General features: G+C 44.7%; 11 protein-coding genes across 11 annotated transcripts; 5 read left to right on the forward strand and 6 right to left on the reverse strand.

The window, feature by feature from the left end:
• Window positions 1-714: 714 nt before the first annotated feature.
• N7529_001322 (uncharacterized protein) lies at window positions 715-1050 on the forward strand (the record flags this gene model as incomplete). Its single annotated transcript, XM_057236853.1, has 1 exon — window positions 715-1050. One exon carries the CDS (start codon window positions 715-717, stop codon window positions 1048-1050), a length of 336 nt encoding a protein of 111 aa, XP_057103656.1.
• A 321-nt stretch (window positions 1051-1371) lies between these two features.
• Window positions 1372-1587, forward strand: N7529_001323 (uncharacterized protein; the record flags this gene model as incomplete). Its single annotated transcript, XM_057236854.1, has 1 exon — window positions 1372-1587. One exon carries the CDS (start codon window positions 1372-1374, stop codon window positions 1585-1587), a length of 216 nt encoding a protein of 71 aa, XP_057103657.1.
• Window positions 1588-1814: 227 nt separating this feature from the next.
• Window positions 1815-3544, reverse strand: N7529_001324 (sugar transporter; the record flags this gene model as incomplete). Its single annotated transcript, XM_057236855.1, has 4 exons — window positions 1815-2303; window positions 2358-3035; window positions 3101-3341; window positions 3393-3544. 4 exons carry the CDS (start codon window positions 3542-3544, stop codon window positions 1815-1817), a joined length of 1560 nt encoding a protein of 519 aa, XP_057103658.1.
• A 392-nt stretch (window positions 3545-3936) lies between these two features.
• Window positions 3937-5252, forward strand: N7529_001325 (uncharacterized protein; the record flags this gene model as incomplete). The annotated part of the gene is made up of 2 exons (XM_057236856.1): window positions 3937-4383; window positions 4434-5252. 2 exons carry the CDS (start codon window positions 3937-3939, stop codon window positions 5250-5252), a joined length of 1266 nt encoding a protein of 421 aa, XP_057103659.1.
• A 9691-nt stretch (window positions 5253-14943) lies between these two features.
• On the forward strand, window positions 14944-15621 carry N7529_001326 (uncharacterized protein; the record flags this gene model as incomplete). Its single annotated transcript, XM_057236857.1, has 1 exon — window positions 14944-15621. One exon carries the CDS (start codon window positions 14944-14946, stop codon window positions 15619-15621), a length of 678 nt encoding a protein of 225 aa, XP_057103660.1.
• A 160-nt stretch (window positions 15622-15781) lies between these two features.
• Window positions 15782-17145, reverse strand: N7529_001327 (uncharacterized protein; the record flags this gene model as incomplete). The annotated part of the gene is made up of 2 exons (XM_057236858.1): window positions 15782-16158; window positions 16218-17145. The coding sequence occupies 2 exons, from the start codon at window positions 17143-17145 to the stop codon at window positions 15782-15784; spliced, it is 1305 nt and encodes a 434-aa protein (XP_057103661.1).
• Window positions 17146-17562: 417 nt separating this feature from the next.
• Window positions 17563-19885, forward strand: N7529_001328 (Hsp70 family protein; the record flags this gene model as incomplete). The annotated part of the gene is made up of 8 exons (XM_057236859.1): window positions 17563-17671; window positions 17750-18264; window positions 18329-18373; window positions 18428-18500; window positions 18563-18824; window positions 18877-18979; window positions 19037-19453; window positions 19514-19885. The coding sequence occupies 8 exons, from the start codon at window positions 17563-17565 to the stop codon at window positions 19883-19885; spliced, it is 1896 nt and encodes a 631-aa protein (XP_057103662.1).
• A 621-nt stretch (window positions 19886-20506) lies between these two features.
• N7529_001329 (GNAT family N-acetyltransferase) lies at window positions 20507-21079 on the reverse strand (the record flags this gene model as incomplete). The annotated part of the gene is made up of 1 exon (XM_057236860.1): window positions 20507-21079. One exon carries the CDS (start codon window positions 21077-21079, stop codon window positions 20507-20509), a length of 573 nt encoding a protein of 190 aa, XP_057103663.1.
• Window positions 21080-21944: 865 nt separating this feature from the next.
• Window positions 21945-23066, reverse strand: N7529_001330 (uncharacterized protein; the record flags this gene model as incomplete). The annotated part of the gene is made up of 1 exon (XM_057236861.1): window positions 21945-23066. One exon carries the CDS (start codon window positions 23064-23066, stop codon window positions 21945-21947), a length of 1122 nt encoding a protein of 373 aa, XP_057103664.1.
• Window positions 23067-23800: 734 nt separating this feature from the next.
• N7529_001331 (LysM peptidoglycan-binding domain-containing protein) lies at window positions 23801-24655 on the reverse strand (the record flags this gene model as incomplete). The annotated part of the gene is made up of 1 exon (XM_057236862.1): window positions 23801-24655. One exon carries the CDS (start codon window positions 24653-24655, stop codon window positions 23801-23803), a length of 855 nt encoding a protein of 284 aa, XP_057103665.1.
• A 323-nt stretch (window positions 24656-24978) lies between these two features.
• N7529_001332 (uncharacterized protein) lies at window positions 24979-26018 on the reverse strand (the record flags this gene model as incomplete). Its single annotated transcript, XM_057236863.1, has 2 exons — window positions 24979-25646; window positions 25712-26018. The coding sequence occupies 2 exons, from the start codon at window positions 26016-26018 to the stop codon at window positions 24979-24981; spliced, it is 975 nt and encodes a 324-aa protein (XP_057103666.1).
• Between the last annotated feature and the right edge of the window lie 1366 nt (window positions 26019-27384).

Here is a 27384-nt window from a genome sequence, read left to right on the forward strand (position 1 = left end):
ATACCCTATGAAACACGGTAACTCATTTGCCACGGTATTTCGTGTGACTCTGTTAAGAATATAGTATTAGGTGAGCTACGATATTTTATGAAATACCGCATTTCATTTGATCGCTAAAGTAGTTCTTTCAGTATTTTATCTTTTGATTTAGTGTTTTATAAAATATAGTATTTAGGATAATGTCTATATTAGTACGGTTAAACTAGCTTGTTTATTATAGGGGAATAGGGAGTGGACGACTGACCTTCTAAGTATAAGGATTTGTTATGGATGTTGTTATGGATATTGCCTTTTAAAGCTTATAAGTATTTTAAATGATTAAAGTACTTCATGAAAATCCGTATTTCGAGCTGAAATATAGTATTTCATCGAGCAAGGGTATTTCAAATCACTAAAGTATCTGACGAATTACCGTATCCTACCCTGGCTACGGTATTTTGTCCTAAGATACGGTAGTTCAGGTCGAACTACCGTATTTCACTTTCTTATACTGCCGGCATGGTATAAAGTGGCCAGTCAACGCTCATCTGTTCTCAGCAAGAATCACAAATTCCTCGTTAAAACCTACTTTCGCATACTTTACTTCACCTAATAATCACCATGGCATCTTGATACACTGCAGCTTATGCACACCTAAGTGGCCCAGGGGATGGGCGCCCGACGGCTGAACAGGTTGTCCGAGACGAAGGCCTCATTGGAGAATGGACGGACAAGATGATCTTTATCACAGGTTGTTCTTCGGATATCCGAGTTGAGACAGCTAAGCCCTTGTCGAAGACGAGCGCAAAACTGTATCTAACAGCACGAAATCTCCAAAAGGCAAGGACGGCCCTTGGTGAACTCGCAGAGTCTCCAAATATCCGCCTTCTTCACCTTGACCAGGAGTCTCTCTACAGCGTTCGGAGTTGTGCTGCAAAGTTCTTGGCTGAGAACGACCAATTGTACCTCTTGGTTGCAAACACGGGCGTCATGATGACCCACAAAGAGACCACGAAGGACGGCTTCGAGCTTCAATTTGGAGTGAGTCCTCTCGCACTTTCTCTTGACTAATCTCTCGATGCCCGCTCCCCTCTCGGCATCCACGCCGTCATTCCAATCAAGAGTACTTGTACTTTCCTCCATTGGTTATGAGTTCTCTGCGGTCAATCTCAATGACATCAACTTTGACGATAAGTTCGACGCCATGCAGGCGTATGGGTAGATCAAAACCGCGAATTTGTGGACTGCAAAAGAGATCGAGAGAAGATATGGGTCTAAGGAACTTCATGCCTTCAGCGTTCACCCGGGGGCAGTTGCAACAAACCTGGGCAACAAATGTCCAAGGAAGAGATCGAGACCATATGTCAGGACCCAACGCTTCTGGCCAGCTAAATGAACTCCCCACAAGGTGCTGCTACTAGTGTGTGGGCAGCTGTGTCGAAGGATCTCGAAGGGCAAGGAGGAAAGTACTTGAAAAACTGCCACATTTCAACTGCGCATGTTCCCACAGAGAGGATTTGGGCACCGGGCTATGGCCCGTATGCGTATCATGTCGCTGGTGCCAAGAAGATGTGGGATGTCTCCTTGAAATATGTTTCACTCAAGTGAAGAATGCTTGTGCTGTGTTTTGTTTTTGCGTTCACTATTAAGGCATCAATTCACGGAATCTACCACCAGACTGCTAGGTAGGATTAAGAATAAAGGTTCTTCTTTTCGGCGTGTTGGAACCAGTAGGGAGGAATATAATTGCCGCGAATGAACACGTAAAAATATACAAAGCAGCGCTAAGAAAAAAGGAGACCATAAATTGGAAACTCGATAATAATATTCGGCAATTAGATCTTTTCAACCTGTTCAATCATTTCCTTATCATCAATACTGTCATCAGTCCTGGTGATGCTCAATTGCCTCCTTGGAATCAAATCTCGTCCTTCGAAGAGGGCGTCCACCTCCTCCAACTTCATCCCTTTGGTTTCAGGAACCATAAACCAAACAAATGGCACCGCAAGTGTGGTACAAGCAGCAAAAACAAAATAGGTCCCAAATCTAATGTTCGAAATCATATAGGGCGTGCTTCTTGCGATGACAAAATTAAACAGCCAATGCGTGGCAACACATATGCTCATACACAAACCACGCACACGCAAGGGATAAATTTCGGAACAAATCACCCAAGGCACACCAGCCCAGCTGAAACAGAAGGAAACAGCAAAAACGAAGATGAACACCGCCGCTACATAGGAAGTTCCACTAAGCGATCCGTTCGAATTTGAGGTTGAACTTTGGACTTTGACGAAGGCTCCGATGAGCCACATTGAGATAGCCTGGGAATGTCAGAAATATAAAATCAAAAAAGAAAAAATCATCGGGGACTGTACAATCATGATACTTCCGCCAATCAACATCGACTTCCTGCCGAATCGGTCGACAACAAAGTACATGGCAATGAAGACTGCCAACAATCGAACAATGCCATAAATTCCAGTCGAGACGAGTGTTGTTTGCGTTCCTTGCAGCCCAATAGATCGGAAGATACGCGGAGAGTAGTAGTTTATGGAGTTTGATCCACACATCTGGAAGAAAACCATAACCATCACACCGAGGAAGACCCGGTTACGCAGTCCGGGCTGCATTAGCTCCTTCCAAGCAGCACGGGTATTTCCCACACTATCCGCTAGCTCAAGCTCTAGCTGATTAAGGATATCATCTACCTCCTCTTGAACGGCTGAATGATCAATGGGAAGACCACGAAGATGTGAAAGTGTCTTGATGGCTCGGACCCTCCCGTGGACTTTGGCAATCCACCGTGGTGACTCGGGCATGAAGAACAAGCCGATCATTAACAATCCACCTGGAATAAGCTGCAATGCAAACGGGGTCATCCATTGCGAAGAGGTGGGTGTCATGTTGCGATCGACGCCGAAATTTATCCAGAAACCTAGACATGTTCCTAACTGAACGCCAATCTCGTAAATTCCAACCAGCCGACCTCGAATATTTGGCGGTGCACACTCCGCTGTGTATAACGGCACCAGCATGCTAGCAAAACCAACTCCCTGTCAAAGGTTAGCGAACCAAATAACCCAGGGTAAGAAGGTAGTTAGTCGGATATTGTACTTACTACCCCGCCGATTGCTCTTCCCACAAACATGACAGCTGTGTTACCAGCTGAGACTGTCTGCATAATTGATCCCACAATGAAAGCAATGGCACCAAGTCCCAAAGCTAGCCGCCGGCCCAGCCTATCACCCACAGGTGCTGCCGCGAGAGAACCGAAGAAACATCCCGCTTGAAGTAGTGACACTATGTTGGCGGAAAATGCGTTTTGGACGGCCTCTGATGCACCATTTAGTCCGAAGTCCCTTGAAAAGTTAGTCCAAATTTGAAAAAAATATATGCATTTCATTAGATACCTTTTGAACGGGTCCAACTCAATTGATGTCCCAATGAATGCCAAATCATAACCAAACAAAAATGCACCCATTGAGGTAACAATTGCAAGAATGTAGACACGAGAGTTATTTTGTGCAGTGGCTGCTAGCCCCATTGGGGCTGTAAGTGCCATGTTGAACGGATATATGTGAGATCAATTTGGAAAATCTTCCACATTTCCTGTTCTGCCACATCATGATATGGTCGTTTTATGTCTAAACGCACCCCGCTCCAGATTTGAATATCTGGGGAAATACTGCCCCAGGCAAATTATGTGCCATTGTACCGGGTTAGCGCTTCGGAAATGCCATGGAGACTTTTTCCCACGGGATATAACTTCCCGCGGAACGGAGACCCACAACGCGTACAAAGGGTCGATCGGTAGTTGTGAGCAAATACCGATATTGCAAAGTTGCAGTTGAGAACAGATATGCAGTCTCATAAATAATCTAGGTTGGTCACCATGGGTTGTGTGGTCGCAAGAACGGGTGATCAATGCGAAGCACCCTGTGTTCAAGAACCATCATGACTACAGCAGCAACATTGTCGATTGCAGAAACTTATGCAGTTTCGAATCCCTTTGCACTGAAAAAATATGTTCCATACCCAAAAAGACAGTCATTGCCCGCAGTTTGGATGCGGTCAGGAACATCCAAGGGCCTCTTCATTCACCGAAAGGATTTGCCCGAGAAAGTGGAACAGTGGGGACCTATTTTGTTATCAGCAATGGGATCATCCAATGCTGGCGTTCGACAGATTGATGGTATTGGCGGAGCTACATCAACAACCTCGAAAGTAGCAGTCATTGCGAAGTCAACTCGACCCAGTATCGATGTGGACTACACGTTCGTCCAAGTTGCCCCTGATCAGGAGAAGGTTGATATGACTGGAAACTGTGGGAATATTGCATCTGGAGTGGGCCCTTTTTCATTGGATGAAGGTCTTGTAGGAGCTATCGCTGGCCAAAGTGAAGTGAGCAAGATTTGGCATATTCATGTTTTCGTCTGCTAATTCGGGATTAGATCAATGTCCGTATTTTCAATACAAACACTCAGCAAACAATCGTGGAAACGGTCCAGCTATCTCCGAGTGGAAAACACAGAGAGGATGGAACTTGCCACATCCCTGGCGTTGGAGGCACCTCAAGTCCCCTCAAGGTTGCGTTTCTCAATCCCGAAGGGAGTATGACCGGGAAGATGTTTCCAAGTGGCGCAACACAGGAAACTATCAGCATTGACTCAAAGCATTTGGGTACTATTCAACTACAAGTCAGCCTTGTCGACGCGGCAAACCCATTTGTACTCGTCGATTCTAGCTCGTTGAAGGTGAACGGCCACCCAATAAAACCAGATGCATTTCATACCGATTTCATCTCTCTTGCCGAATACATTCGACGAGAAGGGGCAGTACGATTTGGCCTAGCTTCAGATGTGGAGAGAGCAAGCATTGTTCGAGGCACACCAAAAATTGCATTTCTATCTCCTCCTGTCGACGAAGGCTCGGACATAGACGTGCTCGCATTTTCAATGGGTAAACCGCATCCTACTATCCAAATCACGGGTGCTGTGTGCATTGGAGCTGCGATGGCGATTCACGGGACTGTGGCGTGGCAGTTGGCTAACGGACTGACAAGAAACAATTCCCCCAAACATGGAATGGAGGTTGAGGGGCAGAGAATTGCGAGTCCTATCCCAGTAAGGATCAGACACCCTGCTGGTGTTATGCAGACTGAAACAATTTTGGGTTTGAATGGAAACGGAGATATTCATGTGCGGCAAGTCGCAGTTTTAAGAACCGCACGTCGGTTGTTTGAGGGCAATGTGTTCTATAAGATAGAATGAGCAGAAAATGAATGAATAGAAGCCAGGTAGCAATTGAATTTAAGGGAGACTGTACGATAAGAGTATAATGTATAAATCTAGAGGTAATTGGAGGTAATCTAAAAAGAGGAGTTGTAAGGGAAATGGCGGAGAAAAGGTAGGATTTGCTTTCTTCCATCTCAAGTCGAAGTTCAGTCAGACTCATTGCTCCAAGGCTTTAGATATTCCAAGTCAAGTCCTTCTACTCGATCCTCACATTTCGCAGCTTGCACTCGAATTCCATTTTTAGTTCCAAGGTCGATCAATGACACAGGAGGCCAATCATTGGGCCCCCACTCCTTCATCCAGAAGAAACTTGCGCACAAAGAAAGGAAACAAAAGTTCGGGGATAAACTTCTTACAGTCTGTTCTGAAACTTAAAAGCCAGGTTGGCTTCGACCTCATTGATCGCTTTGTTGCTTTCGTTTTCATGATCGGCTTCTTCTGGGTGACAGACACAGGTATTGGCATCTTTTTAGACCCTGTTGCGAGGGTCTTAGGACTTAGGTACATTCGGGACATAGAATGGAGAAAGCAGTACCTAGGTAGTACGATTCAATGCTAAACTAATCGCTAGAGTCCGAGACTCTAGCGTCTAGACTGTTTGAATATAACTGTAGGGTTGCATAAGCCCTGTTATGTGAACTTGCACTGCGAGGCCTAAGCCTCGTGCCAGTTCGTATTTACGAATTAGTCACCTTGTCGTCTTATACAGACTACGAGATCTATTTTATTAGACATTATCGAGTACCTAGGTGCTGACAGGAGCCTCGCTTCGAGACTACGAAGACCTAGGGCTAGGCATGTATATTGATGGCTTTAATAGCCTGCTTAATAGAGCGATGGAAAGGCTCACTAAATTCAGAGATGGCGGTGGGAGAGGTAGGACATCAAAGGCGATAGGTATAACGAATATAGAGGCTGGATATAGGGAACTGGTAGTTGAATTGGTAATGAAACTTAATCGTAAAAAACATTTAAAAAACAGGGTACATCTGGCACTCATGTGATGGCCTAGTATAGTCTAGCGCTGAGTAAAAGGAACAGATCGTTATCAAAATACCGCAAAATGTAGAGCTCGATCTGCAAGCAATATGCTTACACTTCGCGCATCTTGCAGCGTTACTATTAGGTGTAACCATATCCCTAGCATATACAATCAAGGATGCCGTCGGTGAATTGTCTGCGATGCACTGCTGTAATGGGCATGATGCAGATACAAGCTTAGGTACATTAGGTAGACTACATCCTCGACGATACACATCATGCAAGCTCGTGTAAAATTATGGAATCTAAGATGACAAGTTGTTCTTTCAACTTGACCGCTGATATCTTCCGGAGATCTCTCAGCATATTACATTTCACTTCTTCTAATAGATTGATTTGTTAGTGTGCACACCTATTTTTATTGACATGATAGATTTAAATCGCCAGTCCCGGAAATATGTCCATTTACACGTCACGGGGTGCTGTAACTAATGTTTTCCATTACCGAATCATTTATCTTTCATATAACTATGATTCTGCGCTTTAACATACATTTTATCTTCGACGGTTTCCCGATTCGAACGTTGTCGCAAAGTCTGTTTCACAAGGGTGTGTGCATTTTCGATGATTTATTATTTCATATTAAGAATGTTCACTTTGCATCGGTAAGATAATTGACCACTCCAAAATTGTATCACGCAGAAAATAATGTTAGGCTTATGATTTTGGCCCTGTTCTTACACAAGGAGCTTTGCATGATCCCATTCACCCTTGTTCAGCTTAAAAATGATACCAGCTATTCTCTAGATTATTTTTGCAAATTGTCGATAAAGTGAGTCTAAATTTCTAGGTTGCGCCGTCCTGCGATATCTCATGCAAATTTCGCATGGAATGCTGAAGAAGATTGTACCTTCTGTTACGACACCGTATGGCCAAAAGATCAGTTGAATAGATAGCACAGCCAGTCTCAGCAGCTTCTGGCCTGTTGGCTCACTCCTGGCCTTGACTAGAGCCGGGAATAGTGCTAAGCTGTGCACTGTGGTATGGTATTTGGTAATTAACCCACCGCTACGAAGTAACTATGTTCTAATCTTGATATCACTCGACAAGTATTGGTAAAATCTATCAAACATATGAAGACTTCATTGATCGATTTCAATGTGTACATCGGTATACGTCACTTACATGTGAATTGTGTTATAATTATGTTTTCTTTTTATAAACCAAATTATAATTTCTAACGAGTCCAGATTTGGAAAACTGGTTTGATTATCCTTCGAAAGTTGTCATACGTCACTCGAAGACTGGTCTCGAATTTGACCTGTCTTCCTGTCGCAGTTGATATGCTACTTCGTCTATATATATCAACCCAAAGGCTTTGTCAAAGTCTAGTCTTTTATTTTAGAGCATTCCTGCTCATGAACTGTTTCTCCTGGTATTTATCTATTTAATTTCACTTTTCCCTTCTATTAATAAATTTTCCACCTCTCAGAGTTCCAAGATAATGATAATCCTGCGGTTGGTGATCAATGCCATATTGCTCTTCAGCGCTGGTGCATCTGCTGGTCCAGCAGCATATGGCTTGTGTCAGGCTGGATGCGCAGCAGTCGTCATGGCCTGCTACTCGGCGGCTGGCTTCACTTGGGGAGCTACTATGGGGATAAGCGCACCAGCTTCTATAATTGCTTGCAACTCGGCTTTCGGAACCTGTCAAGCGACGTGTGCCGCACTTTTACTAGCACCGACATTTTGAGAGATTATGGAGATTGCGCGGAGATTCTGAAGTGACTGGAAGAAGTAATTTGGGTGGGATAAAGCTCTTATTTTTCATAGTGAAGCAAGGTTTGCATTAATTTACTGTAGTTCAGAGTTGAAGTCTCCGAGAATTTAACATTACTCATAGGATCTAGATCTAGAAGTTGAACTAATTATAAAGGTAATTTAGAAAATGTATATTCTTCATTTAAAGGTTACCCTATACCAGTTTTAAGAAATAATGTTAAAGGTAATTTACAATATACTGTTATTAACTCTTCTTCACGTGTTGGAGCTTTTGGAGTTAAAGGTTGAGTAAGTGCTACTTAATTTATCTTTTCGGTAAGCTCCGTCAGCTTATTCAGTCTATTAAGGCTGAATTTTTATATATATTTACAATTTTCTCTCCCTTAATATAACTAATCAAGATGATGAAATAGTCTGAACCGTTTTGAGAAAAATGGAAATAAAAGTAATATTCTAGTATAATTCTAGGTATTCAGCTATAAGCTGAATCTTTTATGATAACATAAATTGAACAGGCTAATTTGCGCAAAAGAGTACAAATTGAGTGCGCGGTTTGGCACCTCGATGTCGGCTTCGCTCATCCTCATGCATGCAGAAATCATGAAGGGTTCGACTGTTCGTCGATTAAAGAGCTACACAGTAAACGTATTGCAGTTTATGTGTATGGTGAATTTATCCCAACACTTCTCTAAAGTGAAACGCAGATGTATCAACAGCCCATATGTAAGAAGATTACCAGGTCAGGGGTGATCAGCCTGTCAATCCGGTAAGATACGATGATGGATCGGTAATGAATAAGTGGAGGAGCGTCAACGATATAGTATTCTTGTACAGAGACTAATTCTTGTCCCCCAGATAGGGGCCAGGGAGTTATCCCCTTTTATGCCCCGTTTGGACGAAGCTCCCAGGGGCACATTATCTCTGTCGGTATCACTTATTGCGATTCCATCTTCGTTGGTGACACTACGTCCGAATCCTTTTCGTAGACGGAACATTCCCGTTACATGATCGGATCCATTACTCCTCGTCCTGCATAGCCTCGTTAAAACCAACCAGGCAAAACCCTGATGGGAAAAGGCCAAAGGTTGGAAAGAGTGCTTGGCAGTCTTAGTGATCTGTCTCCCATTGTATGGTCCCAAAGACCATTACACCATATCTATATATTTGTAGTAGGAGTGTGTTTGTATATCCGTATTAGTTTACATACCATAGGACCTGAGTCTTCTTATCGAAAGAAAAGTAACTTCTCGGGCTACCAGTGAAACAAAATGGGCTGATAAGAGTGATTGTGCAGCTCCGCGAGAGTGGGGAAAGGCGTCTAGACATGATATGGATTTAGAAGTGTATAAGTGCTTTGGTCAGATTGCGGAAGGCTATTATTGTAACATAGCCCAGGAATATGGATTACAGGCCAATAATACAGATCAATAATGAGAACTCCCGTGCTCTAATGTAACATAGCCCAGAAATAAGATCGGTAAGCCTATAATATATAGACCGATGGTCATGATCTCGAATCATATCAAGTCCGTTCAACACCGACGTGCATGTCCTCGCAGATATGTAGACAGTCTATGCACGTCGATCTGGATCTGGAGCGGCAAGGTACTCGAACCAGACATCAATGCCACAACGTCGTCATCGCCGTCTTGCCGGATAATGATAGGTAAAAAGTATTCCTCTTAAAGAAATCTCTGATTTTGAGTCGACTTTTTTTTAAGTTGGTCCTGAAAGAAGTGCTTCGGACCCAGACGTCAGCAACATGCTAGGCAGGCATCAGGCAGAGAAGAACCAATAATCTTAGAACCGCCTTGGTGACCCGAATAAAGGGTATTTACGGAGGACGAGTGACAGGGTGTTACGCGGTTAATCAACGGCCAAAATAAGCAAGAGGCACTTATTATGTTAGCAGAGGCCACATCGGGAGATACATACATAGTGTCAGAATGCTACGCTAATTGGACCTGGCCAATAAGAATGAGTGAAAACTCTGTGTTTTATTACCCCTGGTTCCGACAATTTATAACGTGGATCCCTGTTACTCCGGCCACCCGCAAAACAAAATGGATATTATAGCAACGTATGTTTTTGAACATCAACAATGCCCCTAATTCGATCTCAATGTTACGATCTGGAGATCGGATGGGGGAGTGGTCATGTGATAGTTTTTGCACCCATAAGGTGTATCTTCTCTCTTCCCTTTCTCTCTCCTTCTTCCTTCCCCATGTTTAAAATTCTAGTTGAATGTACTCTTTTTCATCAAGACTTGGCTCGTAACACTCAAAAAGCTCAAAAATTGGTTGAACAGGAGGGCCGCCTTCTGTTAGCTATTAAAGCTATAGAAAATGGGAAATACACCTCTATTAGAGCTGCTGCCGAAGCTTTCACTATGCCGCGATCAACGTTACAAGATCGGATGAAGGGTCATGAAAGTCGGGTTGTATGCCGCTATCATCGCCACAAATTCTCTGAGCCTGAAAAGAAGTTGATAGAAGAGTGGCTGCTCTCTATGACTCTAGAGGGTTTGCCCTTACACATACTATATGTCGGGATATAGCTAATTTACTACTTCGTGCCCGTGAAATAACCCCCTCCGAGACCCCTCTAAGAGTTAGTAAAAATTAGGTTATAGACTTTATCAAACGCTATAATTCTCTTGCCTCTTATCTCTTATCTAAAGATCCTAAACTTATAAAAGGGTGGTTTAATCTCGTCCGAAATACTATCCAAAAATATAGTATCATTCCGGCTGATATCTAGAACTTTAATAAGACGGGATTCGCGATAGGTGTTATGTAAAGTATAGGGGGTTCTAGTGTTTACAGGATAGGGCCTGTCAACTAGGTAAGACGAAGATGGCTCCGGAACCGATGTATTGAGCGAATAGTACAGAGACTGATTCTTGGGGAACTTCCAGGTTCCCAAGAATGGACTATTTATGATTGATAGGAGCGGGGTAGAGTGGCGGTCAGAGTACGCTCTGTGATCGACAGTGACACGCTGGCGATAACCCGTCTCTATGACAGGACTTCTGAAGATTCAGGATCCACTCCGTTACACCACCATACGTTATCTTTAAAGGTAAAAACTTTATAGAACGATAGTTCGACGACCTTCTAAAACATTAGGCTCTTAACGTTAGTCTAAATAGCTAGACGAGTAATGAAATTGGCGTTGATTGGCTCTAAAACCACTTTATTCCGTATACAAAAAGTCAGATAAAAGGGAAACATTGTCTTTTAGTCCTTAATAGCCACGATAGTCATCTTATAGCGACATTCGATAAGATTTGCTAGGAAAACAATACTATACCAATATGTATGCCTCCGTATGCCTCTTATCTTTTATAGCCTCTTGATATTGGTTATTTTGCTGTGTTAAAGCGCTCTTACGGAAGGCGGGTTGTACAATATACCCGATTAGGCATCGATTCTATCGAGAAAGATGACTTCCTTGATATCTTTCCAGCGGCCCGTAACGATTCATACAAAGAGTCTATCGTTCAAAGTGCCTTCGCAGCTACTGGTTTAGTGCCATTAGACCCTGATCGGGTGTTATCAAAGCTAAATATTCGTCTTCAATCTCCACCTCTACCAGATCGACCAGTTTCACAAGGTTCAACATCAGGCAGTAATATCTCTACCGGTATCCCTCGGACAACTAAGCAGCTAGAAAAACGCAAATCTAGGCTCAATTCTAGTCTAAGTCCAGCTGCTAATAAGATCTCTTCGCCTACAAAACGTGATCTTCAACAGTTCTATAATATGTCGGTTAAGCTGGTTCACGAGCACATCTTAATGCGAGATGAGATCAAGCGTTTACGGGAGGGAAATAGAAAGCAAACGAAAAAGAGGGAGAGATCAAAGAAGCAGATACCTAATATGGGTAGTTTAACAGAGCTTCCGGTCCCTACTACCAATGTGGGTGGTGAGGAAGGTGTTAGTGTGAGATATATATCTAACCCTACACCTGCTCCAGAACCCCAGGTTGAACCTACACTTCCTGTTTTGGCCCCTGTACGCCAGCAAACTACATGTTCATTATGCATGGGGAAAGGGCATAGGTATACTACATGCCCGAAAAGGTTTAATTAGTCAATTTAATGGTGTTTTGGTTGTTTAATTGGAGTTTAAAAAGTGTACAAAATATGAAATTTTGGTGGGGTGCCGGAACGGCCAGGATGCCGGAACGACCAGGATCCACGTTAACGTGGATCCCGGCGGGTTCGTCATCCCTGCCGGTCCGTCATCCCACTTCAAATCTTCCGCCCATACCTAGCCACCTATCTTTAAACGCCTACCATGCCCCCAAAACGGAGTGAAAAAGCTCAAAAATCAATTGAGCAGGAAGGCAGGATCTTATTAGCTATCAAAGCTATTCAGAATGGCAGAATCACCACGATCGCTGCTGCTGCTCGCTCTTTCGATGTCCCCCGCACAACTCTTGCAGATCGGATGAAAGGCATTTCTAATTTGTATGAAGCAAGGGGTACAGGCCATAAATTCACGCAACTAGAAGAGGAATCAATTCAGGATTGGTTAATCTCTATGGATCAGAGAGGCGCCGCGCGTACAATCGCGATGTTAAGAGATATGGCTAATTTACTGCTTAAACACCGCGGAGATAATGCCCCCCAGACCGTTGGCAAAAATTGGCCAACACAATATATCAAACGACATCCTGAGCTTACTACTCGATTCTCTCGCAAATATGACTACAAATGTGCCCTAATGGAAGACCCAAATACTATTATTGAGTGGTTTAATCTTGTCGAAAAAACGATTACTCAATATGGTATCACTTCGGATGATATCTATAACTTTGACGAGTCAGGGTTTGCGATAGGAGTCAGTGCGACGACGAAGGTTATTACCCAGTCATTTTACACCGGTCGGAGGGGCGTTTTACAAGCTGGTAATCGTGAATAGGTGACTGTCGTTGAATCAATCTGTGCCTCCGGGCGAGCGCTCCCACCATACGTTATCTTTAAAGGCAAAAACTTCATGGAACGATGGTTTGACGACCTTCCAAAGCATTGGGCTCTTAATGTTAATCTAAATGGTTAGACAAGTAACGAAATTGGCGTTGATTAGCTCCGTAAACACTTTATTCCGCATACAATAAGTCAGACAAAAGGGAAACATCGTCTTTTGGTCCTCGATGGCTACGATAGTCATCTTATAGCAACATTCGATAAGATTTGCCAGGAAAACAGCATCATACCAATCTGTATGCCTCCGCATGCCTCTCATCTTTTACAGCCTCTTGATATTGGTTGTTTTGCTGTGTTAAAGCGCTCTTATAGAACTCGGGTTGCGGAATATACCCGGTTAGGTATCGATTCTATCGAAAAAGACGACTTCTTTAATATCTTTCTAGCGGCTCGTAACGACTCATTTAAGGAGTTAATCATTCAGAATGCCTTCGCAGCTACTGGTTTAGTGCCATTAGACCCTGATCGGGTGTTATCAAAGCTAAATATTCGTCTTCAATCTCCACCTCTACCAGATCGACCAGTTTCACAAGGTTCAACATCAGGCAGTAATATCTCTACCGGTATCCCTCGGACAACTAAGCAGCTAGAAAAACGCAAATCTAGGCTTAATTCTAGTCTAAGTTCAGCTGCTAATAAGATCTCTTCGCCTACAAAACGTGATCTTCAACAGTTCTACAATATGTCGGTTAAGCTGGTTCACGAGCACATCTTAATGCGAGATGAGATCAAGCGTTTACGGGAGGGAAATAGAAAGCAAACGAAAAAGAGGGAGAGATCAAAGAAGCAGATACCTAATATGGGTAGTTTAACAGAGCTTCCGGTCCCTACTACCAATGTGGGTGGTGAGGAAGGTGTTAGTGTGAGATATATATCTAACCCTACACCTGCTCCAGAACCCCAGGTTGAACCTACACTTCCTGTTTTGGCCCCTGTACGCCAGCAAACTACATGTTCATTATGCATAGGGAAAGGGCATAGGTATACTACATGCCCGAAAAGGTTTAATTAGTCAATTTTATGGTGTTTTGGTTGTTTAATTGGAGTTTAAAAAGTGTAGAAAATATGAAGTTTTGGTGGGGTGACGGACCGGCAGGGATGACGAACCCGCCGGGATCCACGTTATCCACTGTTTATTTGTAATTCCTTAGTCATGTTAGATCCCCCTATAAATTACTAGAACCAGGGGTAATAAAAGACAGAGCATTCATACATTCTTATTGGCCAGGGCTAGTGAGCATACCGACAGATAAGATGAGGTTTAAATCACATGACCTAATTCCTAAAACTCCCGAGTCTCAGTTGGTTATATAAGTACGGGATTACGTAACGTGGTGCGCAAGGCCGAAAAGCGTAGTGCGTGGATCACTACCGGAGTCGGATCAGATGCTTATGTAATGAGCTAGGTTCCGATCAGACTCAGATGCATACTCAGATCTACGTAGTGAGTAAAAAGCGGCAAGTTCTGAGCACATTTCCAGCTCCCCGAAATGTAGAATTGGCCCCCACACAAATCAAACGTACCTGGAATGCTCCACTTTCGCTGGGCAGTTTAATCAAATCGATAGAAACCGAATAAATTTACCTCCTAATATTATGCCTTATCTGTTCCTACTACCGAATTAAGACATAGAATTACTATTTTAATTCTCATGGGCTATGAAAATTGTGTAGGAGCTCGGTTGAATGACATGTTTTAGGCCTAGGACGATGAATAACACACTGCAAGGCTAGCGCCTGCGCCCTCCGTTCATGCATCTACCCTTCCGAAATGAGGCAGTCTCCGTGCCATGTGACAGCACTAAACGCACATGTTAGCCGCATTTGCATGATTGCACCCATTTCTGTATTCCCAATTCTTTATAGCCTTTTTTTCGCGAGCCGAAGTCTACTCCCGGAGTTGCAATATGTATGACTGATACTCAATCTCTACTCTTCAATTTGAACGTTCAAGAATCAAATTCAAATGTTCAATTGACGAGCCACATCGAAGAAGCCCCAGCAGCACCGCGAGACAGTGACATGGCCCTCCAGTTGACCTCCGTCAACGAACAGACAGCAGAGCTTCTCAAGACAACGGACCATGTTCTTATTCAACTCAACGAAGCAAAGCGCCTCCGAAAGCTAAATGATCCCAGTCTCGATTCCAGTGAGCGAGAGTGGATTGACTGTATTATTAAAGATACCGCGGATGCCGCCCATGATATTGCGGTAATTCTCGAGCCCGCTCGTATTGACAGAGTAACGGGCAATGGCAAACTCGGCCTGGGAAGACAACTACGATGGTTGTACCGTGATAAGCAACGGGCCCAAGATAAAAAGAATCGACTTTTGATTTGCTATCAGAGTCTTATGATGGTTCTCGGTCATCTTCAGCGGGTAACTCTGCCAATGGAGATGACCAGAACTGGATTGGTTCATGAGCTTGGGGCCGAAGTGCCCTCAATGTTTATACATGATTCGATCGATCGTCAACGATCTAAATCGGGCATTTGTGAAGTTACAGATGAACCAGCCAGCCCAGCCAGTCCAAATGATGAGCTGCGGGACATGTTGACATGGCGTCGGTCAAAGGGAGTACAGGCGTAAGGGGGAGAAGAGAACACATTTGCCAGACAAGTGGAATAGTTCGGCTTCTATTTTCTTGGGATGGGCTTTCTTTTCCATTGAAGTTCAACAATATTATAGTGATTATTCAGTGTATAGATATAGCTACCGCTGGCAATGTCAAAACAAAAAGCCCACTGCTTCAGGTTTGTACTACTTTTTCCTCCACTAGCTTCTCCGGAATCGCCAATAGTCGCCCCTGTTCATCGCAAACTTTTAAAATAGCAGGAAGAACCACCATATTATCACCTGAAACCCTATCTGTTACCCACCTGAACTTAAACAAACATGGCTGTGAGAATAACCAGATACCGAGGTCAGCTGCCGATTTGGAGATGGTGGCCAGATGCCGAAGGCGATCATCTTTTGTGAACTGCGGGTTGCTGTATGGCTCAAATGCCTTGGTGAAACCCTCCGCAAATTTCATTATGTTTTCTCTGGGTAGGGCCGGCGGGTGATTGTTTGACGAGTAGAGGAAGGACGTGAGCATACGCCAAGCAAATTTGACACGCTCCGTAGCTAATGTAGTCAAGTCAGTAAATCATTTCTCGTGTATATTGAGACCCAAAAATCCTCACCAGCATCTGCCACCTCACTTCCTCCTTGCTGTGGGCTTGCCGCAAAATCTGCCGGAAGAAGAGAGTTTTCGGTTTCGCCGGGTTGAATGGCATGCAGCAGGCTTTCAATTAATACATGGGTGAGAACAGCCCTTTGAGATCTGGGGTTTGAAAGGATGATGCTCAACGAAACAGGTAAAGACGTTGAATCGTAGCGACTGAGACGAGCAAGAAGGTCCCGAGTCAATGGGGGATTGGAAGCAGTGCGAGAGTAGTAGTTCTCAACATGTAGACCGGCCTGATCAAATAAGCTCTGAATGCGCATGCATACAGAGTGGTCATCTGCTGGTTGTGGAATATAAGTAGACAGATCGAGTTGCTGTGACTCGAACGCGCTCGCGACTTGGGGGAGCGGTATATCAGAGTTCTTAGGTTTTGAAACTCCAGCAAATGTAGTGACTGTCTGTCCCAATACTTTTTCCGAATTCTCAATATAACCAGAACCACGGGCCTTCTCCCTAGGTTTGCGGCTCTTCTTGCGGAAACGAAAGAAAAGAAAGGCTGCCAAGAGGGCCAGGATATAACCGCCGGCAAAAGCGCCAACTATGGAACCCGCAAGAGTTCCAGAACTGAACTTTCCATTTGACTGCGAAGGTACTGAGATTGCAACTTTGCTGGTAGATGTGTATGATGGGTTGACAACTCTGGAAGGCGTTCGTGTTGCTGAACTGCCAGCGGGCTGAGTGGAAAACAGTGACGGAAGCGGTGAAGTAGTCTCCACGGACGCGGCATATGTCGAGGAGGATGAAGTAGCGGTAGTAGCAACTACGGTGGCACTATTCACTGAGGGAGATGAAATAGTGGAAGTCTCAACCGCGGTGTCACCATTCACCGAGGAGGAAGAAATGCCACTGCTCTCCACCTGGCTGGACTGTGTTGTGTTGGTCATAATCGATTATAGTATTGATTGTACGAAAAAAAATTATGAGACCGTGGGAAAATAACTCCCGGGTGAATTCATGGATATAATATCTATGGACTGGCTGAGGGGCGATCTATGTACGAAAGGGGGCATAGTACCATAGTACGAATAACAGATTGGGGGCGGACTAAAAGGCAGCTACTCTTAGTTCGTACGTTAGCTGAAACAAGGTGTCACTGAAAAGCGTGATGGGAGTAACATCCTTGTTAGGAGCTTGATAAAATGAGACCCCGATAAAACAAAATGATCCAAGATCCATTTTGTTTTTATTTTGTACTGGGCCCTTGCACGCTCAAAAATAAGCCATCGCATTCACTTCCCCTTGTATAAATATCCATAGCCTGCTAAAAGCTTCTCAATATTAAACTCAACATAGGGAGAAAAATGGCAGAAAAGGAGGTCGTGGTGCTGGAAAGGCAAGCATCCGACAATGCCTGGGGTGCGTGGACCCCGGATATTGTAGTTGGGATCGATTTCGGAATGACTTATACTGGTATGTCACGCACGGCGGTGGAGTTATTTTTGTTTTGGTTTCGACGTGATAAGATTCTCATATGTCCTTCCTTTATAGGGGTTGCGTATTCCTGTGCGCCAGAATGGCTTCCCCCAAAAACCATTCAACGTTGGCCCGGCAAATTGCCAGGCGAGCTTTCCAACAAAGTTCCTACGTGTATTGAGTATGATCAACAGTCAGGCTTGATCAAGAATTGGGGCTTCAAGTGTGACCAAGAAGATGCAAATGCTGATATTAAGGAATTTTTTAAATTGCATCTTGCACCTCATTATCACGATGACTTGCCGGGGAGTCCGAGTCGACAGGACGCTCAGCGTTGGTTTCAAGATTACATTCAGTGCATCTACCTGCACGTGATCTCTCATTTTAACGCAACAATTCCTCATTTTAGCTCGAGCAAGGTTGAGTTCCTTTTCAGTGTGCCAACTACATGGAGGGATGTACGCATGGTGGAAGAAACACGCCGGCTTCTCCAGCGCGCAATAAATTCGAAAACACCAAATCATCACGTTTCTGTTGGTCTAACTGAGGCAGAGGCTGCGGCAGTTTATGCAGGAAATGAACATTACCAGGTATTTGGGACAAAATTTATATTTATCTGTAATATGTCGCTGACACGATCAAACTGCGATCTAGCTGGATGATACCATTCTTATCTGTGATGCAGGCGGGGGAACAACTGTAATATGGCTTTTAAAATATACTGTTTATAGCGGCATGCTAACTCGTCCCTAGGATGTCAATGTACTGAAGCTCATTTCTTCGCGAGGAGAACCGACTAGGCTCGAGCAGTTGGGCCATGTGGAAGGTAATTTTTGTCAATCTAAAAATATGAGAAGGCTTGATAGGAATCATGCTGATAAATTTTAGGCCAGCCTATTGGGTCGGTATTCATCGATAGAAAGATGCATCGACTCATCTGCCATCGCCTTGAAGGGATCAGCGAGCATCTTAGCATTCAACCAAGTGAGGCCGCGTGGAAAATGACGTCAGGCCGATTTCAGAGACTCAAGTGTACATTTGGTACGGAATCTACATTGACTCCGTGGTTGAAGCTTGATGTACCATGCTTGAAGTCTGATTTGGACTTCTCTGAAGCCTCGATATTCGAGGGACAAATGCTCATTGCATGGTAAACCTGGATATGACAATGTTTCAGAAAGCACGGCTGACATAGGCCATAGGGATGACCTCAAGATGTGTTTCGATACCAAGATTGATGAAATGGCAGTTCTTTTGGATGAACATATCAGAAATCTGTTGACTAAATACCCCGATGACCACATTGTATGTACTTTACTTTGATTTGGAGGAATCTCTGACTAACTGGCCATGCTATATCAGAAATATGCCGTCCTTTCTGGCGGATTTGGCAGTTCTCCATATGTGAGACAATGTCTTGTGGATAGGTATAGCAACACAAGCAGTCTGAATCATCCAAACGCGGTGGGAATGCAAGTTTTGGTCGCAGATGAGCCGTATGTCAATGCAATATTTAGAGATCGACAGCATTTTGTGAGAAGGCTGACGCATATGAACCGACAAAGGCAGCTCGTTGTTGTTCACGGTTTAGTTCTTGATCGTATACAACAAATCAAACGAGGAATAGTCACGTTTGGATCTCGATGCTCTCCAATGAGCTATGGTATTATATGTGACAAGATATATAATCCAGAAAAGCATGTCGGGGAGCGTGTCCGGCTTGATCCTCGAGACAGGAAAACTTATGTTATCGATCAAATCGACTGGCTTGTCATCCGGGTAAGAAAACAAAATTTCGACTTCCTTGTCAACATAAACTCTTATTCATTCAAATGACAGGGTGCTCCCATTCCATGTACCGGAATAAACAAGCCATTTCAATTGAAAACAAACCTGGGACGTGAAGCCGAGCCGTGGAGAGTTAGCATTGTCATGTCCCATTTACCCCTCGACAGGTTACCACACAATATGTGCCAAAATGGTGTGCAGCGAGTTTGTGACCTTGATATTTCCACCGAAAATGTCTCCAGGAAGCTGAAGAATCGACATTGGTATAACATGGGACCGTCATTTTGGCGAACAACATTTGATGTCAAAGTAGTGGTCGGGCCCGCCGACCTCTCATTTCAACTATGGTCAAAGGACAAGAGAATACGGAGTAGCTCGCATGAGCCCATTGCTGTGAAATGGATGCCGGCTGGGGAATATTGATTCTATACCTGCAATCGAGACCTTGAGCCAATTTACTACGTGAGGGTTTGGCTTTCATAATTCACATTGCTTTGTTTTAATAAGGACAAAGACTATGAACATGCACTCCAACTGTTTCTAGCTACCTGTGATGTTTGAGGCGTGGAGATAGATCGGATGGGGGATGCAGGATTTCGTGGATGCCTGGTTTGTCAGGTGTATAAGGTGCAGATAACGTATTCGGTAAGCGAGCTGGACATCTGATCACGACCGGCTTATCTTATCGTAATGAAAGAAAAGCGCTAGTGGATGCCTAAGGCCTCGGTCGCACCTCTAGTTTCGCATTCCCCATCAAAACATCTCGAATTTTCAATCACCATTTTCTCGACAACTAGAGGGTTGTGCAATTTCTAAGGCAGTTAGGGGTAATGCCATATATACTGTTTCAACTCCCCAGAATTTCGGACCGATCCGAGGCCTCTAGACCTCTGCAGTCTGGCGAGGAAGTTCACCTACAGTTAGGGTAGACCCACTTTTTTCTCCCATAGTAAAAAATAGAGTTTCACTTGCAGTCTGCCAGACTGCAGCTGCCCCGTGGGATAGGTGCGTTTTCGCGAGTGACTTAGCACATAAGAGTTGGTTCTAGGTCTGCTGCTTCTTCCACTCTTCTTTGGTAATTTCATACAACACTTCGCCATGCTCACTACCAGGCAGCGGATCCTCAAAGCTAAGATGAAACGTCTTTGCATGTCTCATTCCACATTTCTCCATCACATGCCGAGACCCCTCATTGATAAACATCGTGGTTCCAATAACCCGCTCCACCATTGGATTATCCGAAAATGCATACTCAAGAAGTAGACGAGTACCCTCAGTCGCAAGACCCATGCCCCAATATTGGCGACGGAGTCGGTAGCCTAATTCAAGCGTAGCTGGCATTTCCTGCTCAGATCCTGCGAGAGAGAACCAGCCGAGGAATTCTCCTTTAAGGCCCTCAGCAATCCACCGGCCGAACTTAGGCCATCTGGTGTAGTAATCAATGAGATGCTGAACTTCAAAACTGACTTCCTCCACTGAGGGTGGTTCATGGTCTAGATATGTCATAACACCTTCGTCGTTGTTCAGGCGACAGAGAAGCTGAACATCATCCGGAATTAATCGACGCAGGCAGATGTGCTTGGTGGACATCAACGTTGGGTTCGGTGGAGCGGCCATTATCGTCAGAATTGAATGGGTTGCGGCAAAAATGGTCAGTGTTAAGGCACTTCAAGCCATGGACCAGATGGATTTAGAAAGGTTTTACTCGCATATATATTAAAGGCACACCAAGACTCACACAGTCAGAATTAACAAGAGTTTTGGGTCTCAAAGCCCTCATACGATTCTTCGCCATTGAACTGTCTCCGCAATTGGCAGTCGGAGTCCCAAAAGCGTTAGCGTGTAACCAGTCACAACAGAACCGCTGCGGCACCACCGGTCGACCACTTGAGCTAACATTGTGTTACGCACAGCTAACTGGGCACAGTTGTGTTAGACAAAAAAGATCCGAAATCATGTGCGTTATCAGATGATTCTCTCGCTTTGTTCGGATCGGGAATGTAACCCCGAGGGTTTGGATTTGGCTTAAGCGATGCTAGCTCGGTCTATGTGCCTGAAAATCATGAAATTTTGCCCGCTCAAAAACAAATTTTCTGCTATGGCCAACGTGTCAGGTCAATAAGTAATTGAGGGGGTCAGGATGGTTTGATCAAGTAGTGAGATTGATGAAGAGAGTCGGTCGTAACCGGCCAGATCCCATATAGCCCGGAGTGCTCATACATTATCATTGGGGAAAAATGCCAATAAAGTCTATGTAATGTCGAGTTCATTGATCCACTCCACAAAGGAAATCGAGTCCTGTCTTTGATTATAACGCTTCCAGTAAGGTGTCGTTCGACGAGGTCGTGGTGGATCGTGGAAAGCGTCGACCACCTTGATGGGTTTTCCTTTATAATAAAACATACCGATTGAAAGGGATTGTATCCTGGAGTGATCACGTAGATATGCAAGCAGCTCTTGGCAGATCTGCACACCTAGCTCTTTAAATTTTCTTTTTTTGAGATCTCGGGATTTTGGGATCACTTGTCCAAATAAGAAAGTCGAGGGTCACATGTTTCAGCGTGGATAAAGCCGTTTTGAGGAACTCCTTGAAGGATGAAACAGTGGTTACGATATTTTTGAGCGATAAGACCGATAGACGAGAAAACTTGAAGTGTTGCGAGATCCAGTCGAAGTGTGCATCTGCCAGGTCAAGATCATCTTCATCTTGCTCTCGGCAGAACGATAATATCCTCGTACTGGCGGGAGGCATCGTGAGATCCAGACTCTGGATTGCTGGGGCTGCCTTGGCAAGGAGCGGCAGCAGCCTGTTCTTCTTTATTTCGGAGCAATTCTTTCTTTCCTCCCAGATCACTGATTCCCGCACGAGAAATGCGACTTGTTCTTCAGCTTCGCATAAACTCTGCCGCTCACTGGCTTGGATATGGGCCGACGAAATTTGAACAGAAAGGTGCTGCAATTGTTGAAAGGTTGGTAGCAAGGCTTCTTCCCCTGATGGTGTGAGTGATATTCCATCATCCACCATCATTCCGCCACAAGTCTCGGGCGCTGCGATCCGGGTGTGGGTCGTGCCGAGAGCTGCCAAAAGTGTAGAGAAGACATGGGATTGAATTAAACTGCCTCGCCAAGAGCTGCTGCGAGAACACTCAGGCTTACTATCCCGTCGATCCATAGGATAGACCGGATTGAAACCAAGTTGTCTTTGCAAGCTACTTGTTCCCCTCATCACTTTCGGAAATCTCTTAGTATCATCGTCTGAATGGCCAATATAGTTTCTCAATCCTGTCGTGTGCAAATTTGAAAGCAAAGGCAGACATTCCTCCAGGGTATCTTGGAGTCGCGTTGTTTTCGTGCTTGTTTCTCCTAGAGATGATAAAAGAACCTGAAAGTGGTCGACTACCGCATCCTTGTAGATCACATAGCGATCTTCTATTGCCAACTCTGAAAGTGAGGCAAGGTAAGGCTCGTTTGGTGGCGAGCACGCTGGACTTTCCACGGCATTTACTTGAGGCCCCCCATGGAGTCGCATAAGGTTACGGACTAGTGGTTGGAATTGCCGCCGTTGTTTCTCGAGATCATTCTCCACCTCGATCGGTCGCTTCATCTCATCAAGTGTCCAGGTATAGTCCGCGAGAAAAAGACTGGGGACAATCCACAATCTCTGGTGTCAAGAATAAGTTCATACTCGATCGCAGGTGCATATGTCCAATGAATGCACTCACTTTGACGTGTTGGCTGAAGATCTCGTGATGGGCCACGTACTATAATGCCCGCAGACCTTCGCTGGTGAGAGTGAGATAGAATTCATGGAAGGTCTCATGGGCAAAATAATGGTACGTTCCAATATTCATCGCCCTACAACTAAGTCGCATTGCGCAAACATTCTTGAACGCTAGGCTTTGGTATATTTGGCTCCATAATTCTGGGGGAAGAGAGTTCATAGAATCTTCCATCATGTGAAGCGACTGGGTTTGAAGGACGCAATGACAGGAAGAAAACGAAAGGAACAAATATGACTGAGAAGTTCGAAAAGAGGAAACTAGACTAAGGCGAGAACCTCGACTACGCAAGTTACACGGGTTGATGCCTGTATTGTAAGGCCGCGGTATTTAACGTCAATTTCAATATCCAAACTTGGTAGTGTGTATTTGTTCTCGACAATCTATACCTAGGCAGAACCTGACAATAGTTGCTCCTCAAGTCCTAACTACTTAAGTACGTATATATCTCTAGAGGGTACCTAGGTACTAGGAATCTCCAGGGCTGGAGTCTTAACCTTGGAAGGCCTGGAAAGCAGAACCAAAATTACCTAGGTATGTACAGTCCATCAGTTAAAATTTATACGACACCGATACAAATATATGTCTCAAGCCAGAGGCTCGTGCAATCAGTACCAATCGCCGGATTCCATGCTTCAATCTCAGCAACCGTGACACCCTGCGACGTCGCAATACTGGAACAGCCGTCACCCGAGACTACATAATAGAATGTGTTACAGTCCGAGACTATGCCGGTCTGGACAGATGTCGGCGTAGTAATGCCATTACCAGTGGAGGTAGTAGTAGTAGTAGTAGCAGTGGTGGTGGTAGTAGTGGCAGTATAACCAACAATGCCAACGCAAACGTAATCCCCCAGTCCCAGATACGCACAGCTGGTGCCGACAGCAGGGTTCCAGGCATAGAAATTGGTGAGGGAAATCCCTTGACTCGTTTCAATGGCCGAGCAGCTGTCACCTGAAACGACCAAGTAGAAGGCATCGCAGGTAGCAGCCATACCGGTCTGAATGGGAGATGGTGTAGCAATACCGTCACCAGTGCTTGTGCTAGAAGTAGCAGAAGTTGCTACTGCCTTAGAGCTATCAAGACTGGCTGTTGCCACTGCGGACACGCTGATTCCGTATCCAAGGATTTTGATGCAGACATAATCTCCAATATCCACATTTGCGCAGTCGGTACCGACCGCAGGATTCCAGCTATAGAAGTCGGTAAGAGCGATATCGGCATCAGAAGCGATTGCCGCACAGGTGTCCCCAGATGCAACAAGTTGGTATGAATAACAGATGTTGGTCATGCCAGTCTGAATCGGCGATGGACTGGAAAGGCCATCTCCGATTACGGTTGATGAGCTGACCCCGACGGTATTGCTCGCCTTGCTTGTAGCGAAAGTACTCAATGGAGAAGTTTTGCTGGTCATGGTAAAGTCGAAGTTCACTTGGACACAGTAGTAGAACCCGGACACCAGTGCGCACGTAGATGATATCTGGAAGAGTTCGGGATTCTGCGAATGTTTTCATGTTAGAACCAAAGATTCTGCATGGGGAGAGTTGCCAGTGGGCATGTACTCACCCAAGTTGCAAACTGATTTAGTGTGATTCCATTCTCTGACTCAATCTCAGCACAAGTAAGACTACTGGTGCCGTATACCCAAGCACTGCAGTAATGTCTGAAATTGTGAGCTCAATTCCTGTTGAGGCCATCTCCAGGCAATTAACCGCGTTGTCTATACGTAATCCAGTGTCAGCGCATGTATCGAAGATAAAAAAAACAGAAATGAAACCCACAGCTATAATCTTCAATATAATTGTCATTTTTTGTGAAGGCACCGCTCTCAGTCTCGGTCCAAAATGATGTCAAGTGGATCAATTCATGAAAGAGAGTGGTCGGTCCAGGAACTTCCCAGTTGATTGTGTTGATGTCAGTCTGTCCGATTGTCCTCGTGTTTTCTTTCGATTTCAGATCCGCCAGACTGCCCTCTGTGAGACCGGCTGGGCACATCACAACCAGAGGCGAGACACCATCAATAGACACGGGTTGGGCCATAACGGTCTTGAGGGCTGCAGCCTGACCAGCAAATACGTGACCTAAAAAAGGCTCTTTTGTCGTATCCAGAGGATTGCAGATGTTGGTGCGGGATAGATCATCTCTGACGACGTAGTACTTGTGGTTGTTTGGAAGAAGATAGGGCAGAGAGTCAGAATTGGAATCATAAACCTGAGAAATCTGAACGTCGCTCTCATCGATTTCCCACACGGTTTCTTTGCCATTCAAAGAGTCCCATTCCATCACAGAATCTGTCCATTCAAACGGGTGGAAGCTGGTTCCGCCGCAAAGCAACTCGGGGGGGGGGCTTTCAGGGGCGATAAGGTCATTCCCGTCAAGGAAGTCCTGAACTTGGTCGTTGACATCTAAGCAATAGTGCGTGAGAATGCAGATCTAAAAAGTCGCAGCATTATCCCTAAGGTTTCCATACCCAGCACCCGTTGCCATTGCTCGGTGTAATCTTCCCACTTTTTTCCCTGTATATTCGTTTTCGTGATCCAGTTCAAGTCATCGTCCATTGGGATGCCAAGCCAGGCAGCGAGCAGACATCGTGCGACATAGCCGTCTTTCTCCTCTGGAGTTTTCGAAATAGCGGTGACGGCCGAGTTAAAAGCGTCCGCCAGAGCCATCGCATCGATAAGGAATGCGTTTATTGTCTCATTATTGCAGGTTCCTGTAGCCCCCAGAAAAGTAAAGAAATCCTCAGCTTGCTGAGCGAATGTGCTAGCGAGGAACATGTGGAAGTATCGATAACATATTCTTACATATGTGATCGTGTAATATAACATGCCTCGTCTAAGCTATCTGTCAGACCCTGCCTAAGCGCTCTAGCCTATAATAAAATATGACCCGCACTTTCCTACTTTATTCCCTTTCCTATTCTAGAATCTCTTACATTCACTACGTCTATGCTACTCTACGCATACCAAATCTTAGCCTAAAGAATCACTAAACAACGAAGCCTTTAAAATGCCGTCAAATATATCTTTCCTAGTAATTCTTTATATTCGAGATTACATTGACCATGTCAAACCGGATCTAAAGCGCCCCGGCAAAGGGCTCTCTATACAACTGCGTGTTTCACTTAATATACCGGAAAAGGATGTTTAATCTGAAGATGTTGAACAAAAAGAGATTCCTACCTTAGTTAGATTCTTTAATAAAGGAAACTGTAAGAAGATTACCAGGTCAGTGTTACGAGCCAAGTCTTGATGAAAAAGAGTGCATTCAACTAGAATTCTAAACATGGGGAAGGAAGAAGGAGAGAGAAAGGGAAGAGAGAAGATACACCATATGGGTGCAAAAACTATCACATGACCACTCCCCCATCCGATCTCCAGATCGTAACATCACCCCTAGGTAAAAGTGCATTCAGTCCCTGAATGCAGGGCTTATCATCGTCAACATGGTCATCAAGTATCCTATCGTCCATAGCAGCCTCCATCCAATTCTGTAGACGCAGTGGAGGTCCTGGCTTAGCAGGGTAAGCTTCATGAAACCTCTCGATCTTTGCTGCCGCGTTTTTGAAATTGCTCGCAGGATACCATTGAAGATCGAGGTCATGACCGAGCTACTGGACTCGATACTGCAATTTCCGGTAATGTAGTCTTGAATCCATGATTTTATCAACCTCCCATTCATCAGATTCTCCAACCTAGATCGGTGGAGGGGGATCGACATGCTGTTGATTGAGAGGTTCCGTAGTAGCGGCCTTACGGAGCTTGCTCGGGTTAAAGACTAGGTGCACTCTGATAGACGGTAGCAGATCGACCTTATATGCATTTCCCACCTTTTCGATGATCTTGTATGGTCTACTAGCGGTGTGCGAGAGCTTCCGGCTAGGACGATCATAGAGCTAGTCCTTCGTTGTAACAAACACCTCGTCGCCCACGTTGAAATCTTCTTCTCGGCGGTACTTATTCGCCTGCCGGATCTGTAGTTACTAGGAATCTGATGCTTGTTTTTTCACTTCCTACCAGATATCGTGTAGCCGAGTAAGCATGTCCGAAGCTTCTCGCTCGCTTGACGTTAAGTGACCGCGGTCTTTCTAGTCAAACGATATTATAGGATCATACCCTCGTTCCGTAAAGAATAGTGATATCT

The sequence above is a fragment of the Penicillium soppii genome (genome assembly GCF_028829465.1).
Source record: "Penicillium soppii strain IBT 18220 chromosome Unknown utg000001l, whole genome shotgun sequence".
Lineage (NCBI taxonomy): Eukaryota > Fungi > Ascomycota > Eurotiomycetes > Eurotiales > Aspergillaceae > Penicillium > Penicillium soppii.